The sequence below is a fragment of the Nannospalax galili genome, unplaced genomic scaffold, assembly GCF_000622305.1.
Source record: "Nannospalax galili isolate Female #2095 unplaced genomic scaffold, S.galili_v1.0 scaffold155, whole genome shotgun sequence".
Classification (NCBI taxonomy): domain Eukaryota; kingdom Metazoa; phylum Chordata; class Mammalia; order Rodentia; family Spalacidae; genus Nannospalax; species Nannospalax galili.
The window spans coordinates 4,407,254-4,416,539 of record NW_008339923.1 but is presented as its reverse complement, the minus strand read 5'-3'; the positions used below and the strand labels follow the sequence as shown (position 1 = coordinate 4,416,539).

General features: G+C 38.6%; 1 protein-coding gene across 1 annotated transcript in view; it reads left to right on the top strand.

The window, feature by feature from the left end:
* L3mbtl4 (L3MBTL histone methyl-lysine binding protein 4) overlaps positions 1 to 9,286 on the top strand; it is a 354,152-nt gene that overhangs the window by 209,199 nt on the left and 135,667 nt on the right. The window contains exon 11 of the mRNA XM_008834704.1: positions 4,630 to 4,803. Within this exon, the coding sequence (XP_008832926.1) occupies positions 4,630 to 4,803 (174 nt within the window). The remainder of the gene's footprint in view (positions 1 to 4,629; positions 4,804 to 9,286) is intronic.

Sequence of the window (9,286 nt, the reverse complement as noted above, 5' to 3'; positions counted from 1 at the left end):
TCTGCTGTGTTGTTGGCACCCCCAGCCATTCACCACTACTTGTCCTTCTGGTGAATCTAGTCAGCCTGTCTCTAGAGGTCTTTGTTTTAGGAGTGTCAGCTGTTCCTCATCTAGTGGTAATCAGTTGTCAATATTCCTTTGGATAAGACTGGGGTCTGCTGTTCAATTCCCCAGTTCTATGCTGGGTTACTATCTGGGAATCCCTTTGGCCACCCTGGCCAACAATTCAAAAGAAGGCATTGCCTGTCTGGCATTGTTGCTTGTGATGTAGCCTTTAGCTATACATATGAATTCTTATGGAATTATATTGGCCCCTTTAATCTTTAGTTATACTTTCCTTTTGGGTGTTTAAGACCATAAAGTTGGACCAGATAAACTGATTTATTTTCATTTTTAAGGTCATTTGAGGATCTGTTCCTCAGGGGTCACATGGGCTTGGGAGGAGCCCCTGGCTCCTTTCTTTTACCAGTTCTGCCTATATGAAGATAGGTCAAAGTTCCTGCTCAACCATGGTTGGCTTCACTTGGAAGCATGGAGGAAATGATTCCTCTGTGTTGCCCTCCTTTTTATAGACTAGACACTGGTTCAAGTCCTTCTAGTGGGGTCTCCTCGGCCTCCTTGATCAAGAGGACAGGTGACTCACCACCATTATAGGACATTTTGAGAGATGCTCATAGTCCCCTGGAACTAGTCAACCTAGGAGGGCTAGGAGCAAAAAGTGCCCTAGTTTTGAAAACCAGAAGGAATCATTTTACTCCTACACCCTACTGACAAATTATACATAGCAGATCAAGAAATATATGTCTAGGTAAGGTTTATCTGAGAACAACTGGTCTTTGCCCAAGATTTATCTACATGACACACAGTAATTAAAAATACCAGACTGGTGGAACTGACCTTCTTGGGTGTTTAACAGACATACTTTGAGGCCTATAATAATTTGGTCAGAGGAACATAAAGGACACTTTTTGCTTGACTGTTTTAAGTGTGCAGCACTAACAGTTTTTTGTAAGGTATTTGGATGAACCGTATGAAACTCTTAAGTATTCTGCTGTTTAAAACTGGTTTCTTGTGGGCCAACCTGATCACTCTGTCTCTTCCTTTTCTTGCAAACAGTAGCTCCTCTGTGAATTAAGAAGGAACAGGAAACAGTCGGCTCCATCAAGGAGCCAACAGTCCAACAGATGCAGCGCAGCCTACCTGTCCCCTCAGCCTGCCTGTCAGTTGCTGTATTTCTATCCACAGTGACCTGGGATCTGAGTGTGCTGCTTCTCAAAGAAATTTCAACATAAGTCAAAGATTTTCAACAGATTATCTCTTTTAGAACTGTACTTCCCCAATATTTAGCTAAATCTAAAGATGCAAAAGTAAGTTTAGTATGGTTTTATCATGCTTATGATTGCTACTTAAATCTCCATGTCTATGTGAATAGGTTATAGAATCATAAATGCTCTTAAACACACACTTGCATGCACAAATAAGGGTTTGATTTTTGAGAAGACAGGCTACTGTCAGCGTGTCATCTTCTTTCCATTAACTATTTCTCTTCAGAAAATGCAAGCTCTCACAGTGTGGCAATACAGACCCTTGCTCACAGCAGTCTCAGAACGTAGTTTCTGAGGCTCAAAATGGTGCAATTATATCTGAAAACCCTTTTCACCCACTTCTTTTGTACTGTCTTTCATCTCTCATCACTGTCTTCTATTAAGTTCTTCAGCAGGCTCTTCTTCTGTAAAGTATGTTTTTTTGTTATTTAATATATTCTTTTGAACTTCACAGTCTGTATAATCAGGAGCCACATCTTCTACATGCCCTGCCTCGCAGAATGGGGAACTATTTCATTCTAGTGATGCTTTAGGGGTTCCATTTGGTTTCACATTCTTACTGCCAGGGAGACAAAGAGGGCAAGCATGTCATCAGGACATAGGCAAATGATTAAATTAATCGATGCACTGATTTATGAAGGAAGATCAAGAAGAACACAATTTCTCTCAATAAGGCCAAGTACTGAACCAAGGTCTACAATACCTGTCTCCCAATGCTGGACAGATGAGCCTTAGAAAGACAGTGTCAATGCCAGGCCTCAAGAGTCACATGAGGGGGCTGAAGAGATGGCTTAGTGGTTAAGGGCACTTGCTGCTCTTGCAGAAGACGTGGGTTCAAATCCCAGCACCCACATTGTGGCTAACCACCATCCTAACTCCAGTTCCAGGGGATCCTCTGCCCTCTTCTGACCTCTGTGAACATTGTAGGACACAGGTATGCTCACCTACATGCAGGTAATACACTCATATACATAAAATTAAAAATAAATCAAAGAAAAATAAAATACAAGGCCTTGGTGTACATTAAAAATCTCATTATGAGACTGTGTGATGGACAGCAAAGATTCTGAGTAATCGTTGTGCAAAGAAAAAATATTCTCGGTCTCTCTTACTTTAGTGCAATGTCGTTCAACTTTCTTCTATAGAACACGCTCTCTGAAATCTCCCATGGTGCAGTCTAAGGACTGCCCCTGCTCTGTACTACTGCAAATGGCACTTGGTCTCAGGACAGTCACCATGTTCTTCGCAGCCTTTGAATCATGGCAGACGCAACACTGCTTTAGCGTTCTCAGTCTCCTTTGCGCTAGAATTGATCCATGGTTCCTTCACCTGCCCTTTAGACATGTTATGCCTCTGCCCAGCACTGTGGGACTAATAATTTAGTAGTTAAGACTTCTTAAGAAAGTGCCAAGAATAGGAAAATTTTCTATATTTTGTCAACCTGTTTCTTTACCCGTAAATACCTTAATACTGTACTTCAGTATGTAGTGATGAATATTAGAAATAATATACGTGAAACCCTGGCATTGTGATGGGCCTATAGCATACACTCAGTAAAATGAACTGCATTTATCAGTATAAGTATCATAACTTCTTCACTAGATTTATGTTCTCTAAAGTGCCCAGCCCTTAACAAGTGCTCATTAGTAGATTTTTAAATCAATAACTGAAATATGAATGAACCAATAGATCAATATTAATTATTGTCATATAAGAATGTGCATATAAAGGGGTCTTTCTGCTTATAGCAGAGGGTTCTGGTCAGCCATTATGTTGGCACAGCTCCACCTTGTAACATTGGGCCAAGATGATATCCTAATCAATCCATCCTCAGTTCCAGAAATCCACTCCAGATAGAATTTGACACAAACATCCTTCTGAAGCCCTTGCTTTCATGCCCTGTCTGGAAAACTCAATATACCTAAAATAGAAGGAACTTTGCCTGGTCTCTGATTTTATCATATCAACAAACGTACAGTGAACTCCTTAAAAAAAAAAAAAAATAGAAAGCAACTGTTTCCATGCAGTGGCATTTGACCATGGAGTCCACTAGATGTAGCCTGTTGTAACACTGTGATGATGACAGTAGTCATCATCTAGTGAATTTTAGTATGAAACTATATGCACATCTGTCCGAGAGAGAGAGAGAGAGAGAGAGAGAGAGAGAGAGAGAGAGAGAGAGATTGAGATTTCAATCTTAGAAACTCTTCTGAGTTGACTGTTTTTCCCACTCCACTGGGGAAATCTCTGAGACGGAGGTAGGAAGAAGCTTTCCAGAGGAGTAGCCTGGTACCCATCACATCTGCACTTTCCCTGGTAGTAGCTACTTTATACCCAGCAAAGATTTGAGATCTTTTTGGAAAAAGGAGCATAAACACAGAAATATAACAGACTGATCAGCCTGTGGAAGGAGCTATATCCTGTGTCCTGGCAGACTACTCAGTCTAACAACAACATCCCTGGTTTAAGATTCACCTTGACAGGGACTGGAGAGATGGCTCAGCGGTTAAGAGCATTGACTGCTTTTGCAGAGGACCTGAGTTCAATTCCCAGCACCCATGTGGCGGCTACAAACCGTCCTTAGCTCTAATTCCAGGGGAATCCAAAGCCCTCCAGGGGAATCTTCTGACCTCCAGTGCATTGCATGACACAGGTGCACACATATACATGCAGGCAATACACTCATACACATAAAATAAAAATAATAAATAAAATGTTTTTTTAAAAAAGATTCACCGTGACAATGGTAAGGGGCAAGAAGAATATACCTAGGCAACCAGGGTTGGGGTCGTCTCTGTCACGTATAATGTGCTCTGTAAACCTCAATGTCAGTACTCCCCAGTATTATTAAATACAGAAATGCAGCTATAATACTCCTGGTCACATGACTGTTAAGCACTGAACGCCTGATGTTCTCTGGTAGTGGTAGTCGTTCTTAGTTACCCCGGCATTTGGTGATGCAAGAAGTTAACAGGAACATAAATTCTGGAGAGCACAAACTGAGTCAAGTGGCATATGGCATTGCCACAGCTGCATTGAAAGCACATCTGTATGCTCTTTGTAGGTTTGCAGCTTTCCAAAATTACAAATGCCATATGTGCTGATAAATCTGCCAATAATACTTTGCTGTGGTCTAGAACCTGAGACTTTCAGAGGCAATATGAGAGGAAACTGTTAGAATATACACATGAAAGAAGAATGTGTCCCATTTAAAAATATTAAATGTGTGCCTATTCCAATGACAATGAATCACTGATTTATCAGTATAAACTAACAACTGTGCTTTCATTTTTACATAAACCAGTGCTTTTGGCTGCCCATATTCAGACATGAACTTGAAAAGGGAAGCAGCACTTCAGGATCGGCTGAGAGAACAAACACAGACAAATTTGGAATCAGATTCTTCACATACAAAATCAGGAAACTTCTGTAATTTGAATTTCAGTGGAAAATATGAAAAGGTGAACAGCCAGCCCAGGTAAGAAGTATTGAAAATGCTGGAAAATAAAGCATACAAGAGAGGGAGAGAATAAATTTGTTATCATATTAGTTCCTTAGATGTCTCTGGGATAGTTTTCCGGCTATTATTATAATTCTCTATTTCATAGTGTTCACCTAAGTCTTGACCTTCATTTAAAAGATATTTTTCATCACTTCATCCTCACATACTTGAATGTTTCTTTTTGGGGTGTACAACTATTATGTAAGCAATAGAGAGTACACTTCATCTGTATAATTCTAAAACATTCCCTTTTATCTTGCAAACATCTTTATTCTTTGCACTCATTTCACAGTGTTGTCTTTTGGCACATAGCTGAGTATTTATAGCTGCTGAGTCACCTCAGGATTTCCTCTCCTATCTGTTGCTTGTCTTTGTCATCTTTAATCCACACATAGTTAGGAGAGGAAAGGAGTTCATATTCTCAGTAAGTCCCCATTTTAACTCAGTCGCAGTACAATTATCTTTTTGATCCTAAATATAAACTTAACAATTTTAAGTATCAGTTTTTCTTTATATAATTATTTTCTGAGATGCTGCAAATACAACCTCATTTGATGTATTTTTTTTTACCTAAACAAGCAAGTAATCTAAATAACATCTTTTCTTCAAAATACTCATACTACATGCTAGGAATTATAAACACAAGAAAATAGAACCTTAGGTAAATAATTGGAAACCAGACGAGGACTAAACCAAGAAAAGCTAAGACAGAAAAGTGAGAACTGGGTATTTTCCAAAGCCCACCTCAGGTAGCACTTGTATCCAGGCCTTGAAGTCCCCATATCCTGTCTATGGTTACTGTAAGAAGCTGTTCCTGGTCAAACCCCAGATTCTTTCTCTGTCCACTCATCATATGGGGTGGAGTTCCCTTGGAACAACTTGCTGTCCATTCACACCCCAGGCCCCAGGAAATACCTGTTCATTGTGGGAATTTGACCTGTAGGGAACACTTTCACATGGATGCTGCATGATAGACTCTGGATTTTGGTTTTTCTTTTCTTTTTTGGTGCAAATATTTTAGAACATTTGTTAAATAGTTTGATTTTGATAGCTCTGCACACGATTGCAACTTAGCCTTCCTTCGGTCGCATGACTCTTTCGTATGCATGTGCATGCCTCTCTATTTTTGTAGCTGTATCCTACATTTTTATTACTTGCTGAACACCCACTCCTCTTGTTGAAACTTCACAGGGTCTAGTTGTTCTTTACTGCTTGTTCACACCCACAGTGTTTACAACTTCAAGTCGTTGAGAGCATGTGTGTCCTTTCCAGTTCTTGGTTGAAGAGGATTTATTTTTCTTTCTTTTTTCTTTTAACTATTTCCCCCAAAAGAGGATTTATTCCAAAAATCATAGAGACCAGTACATCCATTTGCTTTCATTCTTTTCACTACATTCTGTTGTATTTTTCAAAATAAAAATCTAGTCTCTTGTAAAGATTTTAGATATTCATCTTCAATGTCAAAAGCCAAAGAGGCTAAACAGATCTTTGAACTGCTTTTAAGAATTATTATATTGCCTCAGATGTTAACTAAGCCATTTTCCCAGCAAACACATGTATCTTGTCTCCCCATCTCAAGCCTCTCATAGAGATCTCCCTTTTGTAAAATATTATTATGTGCTTTACCAATTTTGAAGGGTCTCCACAGCAAAGTGTGTCAGGTAGCATAATTACTACAGATAGTGCAAGAAAGTCACAACCCTATTTTGTCAAATCATATTTCAAACCATAGTTCATACAGAACTTTGTAAGTAGACGAAAGAGGTGGGGTTACAAGGTGCACATCCAGGATCCTTCTTTTGCTGTCAAATTTCAAGTCCAAAGTTGTCCCTGTACTTCAAGCAATCATCCTAGTAATATTTAGATGTACAGGATAGCTGTCACAGTCATGCCCTCTCTGTGACATCCCGATCGGGGTTGTGAATGTGAATGCCAGAGTGAGGAGTAAGAAGAGCCAAGAAATCAACAGGAGATGATATGCTGGCTCGTTGTACAGATAAAAATACATTTCAGCTCCCTTCGCTGTTTCCTGGTAATACTTTCCTGAGGCTATCATTACTCTAACCCAAATTTTTGCTCTTGGAATCAATCACAAGATCAAATGCAGATAGAGGGGAACAGTTAACTTCTATCTCTTCATCTCTTCTCTCCTCTCCCTGAGCTCTTCACAGCCCTTCTGCCATTTCTTATACAATCAAACCTTGTCATCTAGAGTCTCCAGACTTCTTACAATTCAAGTGGAAAAAATACAGCATTAGCTCTTTTATCTTTATTCTATTATCAGTTAGAACTTTTCTTATAGTCTTTTATTTTCATCCCAGTTTTGTCTGATTATTTTTAAAATGTATACTTGCTGTCATATTAATATTTGTAATGAGGTTATTATTAGCAAATTTATGGCTCTACTGCTTACCTCAGTAGCAGAAAGAGTCTACTTATGGTCATTTTTTAATTAAAAGGTCACATTTTATTTAAAGTTGAGTATACTATATTCCACTAAATGATTGTGAGATTTACCTTCAAAGTGGATGTTCATGTTAACTTTCAAGAGTCAGAATTACAATAAGCAATTTGAAAATACATATTTAGTATATTTTCAGTTTAAAATAATTCATTTATATTCTTTATTCTTGTGTTGCTAGAGTAAGCAATGGTATAGTCATGGTGCATTCAGTAGAGACAAATGGCCTTATACTTGAGGTTTTCACTTACGTATGTACTCCATGGACAAGTACCTTAACGCATTTAGCAGTTTATGGTTTTTGCATACAATGCCTTTGGAGCACCCCATACTCTTGCCTGTTAGGCAAAAGTGAAGGTTACTGTTATCATAGCATTGCCATTTATAGGAAGAACTGCATATGTAGGAAGTATAAAGTCTTCAGTTGTTGATCTGGGACCGCAATCTACGTTATCTGACTGAATCTAGCATATATCTGTACAAAAAACAAATAACATTAGACCTATCAGCAATAATTGCTTTCTGCTTACTATCAACATCACTCATTTCCTTGGGTTAAACAGTTTACTATCAATCATATTGATAATTTTCTTATTCTTATGACAGCACCCACTATGGAGTTTTCTCATTCTGGTTTCATAACATTGGTACCTGATGGTCTAGAAAATTTAGGCAAAAGTATCCAAGATTGCACAAATAATTACTAGAAAAGTTGATGGCTTGACTTCAGATCCCAGACATGTTTCAAGTACATTAGCCTAGCAGAAGAATTATAGTTTAAGGCTTAGAAAAATCCTGGCTGGGATACTTTGACTGCTTTTTTGGTCATCTATGATGCATTCATTTCTTATTTGATGAAAACAGAATTCCTAAAGGGATAGCTCTTTCGTGCTCCTCCCAATGCTCGCTCTTATTTGAGGTACCTATAATATAACATCTTCCACTTTGAACACATTTCATTGTATTATATAAAGGGTTCTATCTCTAGCAGGAGAGTAAAATTAGAATCATCAAAACATTTTCATCATAAACAAAATGGCCATGATATGCAGCTCCCCCGTACTATCGGTGAGCTCTTTTCTTTAAGCCTAAGGAGAGCATTTTTTCAGGTTTTTCTCTCTCCTAAGTAGTCTTTAATAATTTCTTTCCTTCCCCAAATCAGTGTTTGCTATAGTATTAAAATTACCACTGTTTATAACTCCATCATTCACTGAAATATCTGTCATTTTTCAACCAGTGCCAATGCCACCAAAAAAAAAAAAGTTAATAAAATGCCTAATAAACTCACTCTGTTTTCCTCATACTCACCATCTTATGCATTTATGCACTTCTCAAAGTCTTATATTGATAATAGAAATGACTGGGTAATTTAGGGTAATCAGAGTTAACAGCACATAGTGGAATTGTCTCTTAATGATCCTGATAATAAATTGCACTGCTGTGAGCCAACTGATTTCTTTCCACCTCTCAAATTAGCTGCAGCATAAAATACCTTCTACAAGGCCATTCTCAAGAGTCTAACAGCATTAGTTGTTTCTTCACATGTTAGCCTTCCAAATTAGTAAGGAGGTTTTCTTTAATCCACCGGGCTTTCTTCCAGCTTGGGGATGGGGATGAGTGTCCCCTTTCTCCTTCCTCCTCCTCCTCAGCCACAGTGTTTTTTGTAGTCCAGCATCATGCTTTTACTCTATCCTCTGTTCCTGGTTACCTCCTGCCAGCAGCTTTTCTCTTCCCCAAAGCTCAGCTCCCTGCAAATTTCTGAACTGTTCCAACGATATAAACTTTTCAAGAGAAGAAATTGTTTTATGTTTCTGTATTTCAGAGACCTAAAATACGGTCTGGCACTTAGTAAGCACTTAGCAAATGAAACAGATTTGAGCAACCAACATGTGCCAGGGTCTATGGTAGTTCTGGGACACAGCATCAGAGAAGAGACAGCTTCTCTCCTGTCCCCAGCCCTCTGTCCTTTTGCTGTTTCTTCCTTGGGTAGCTTTTTTT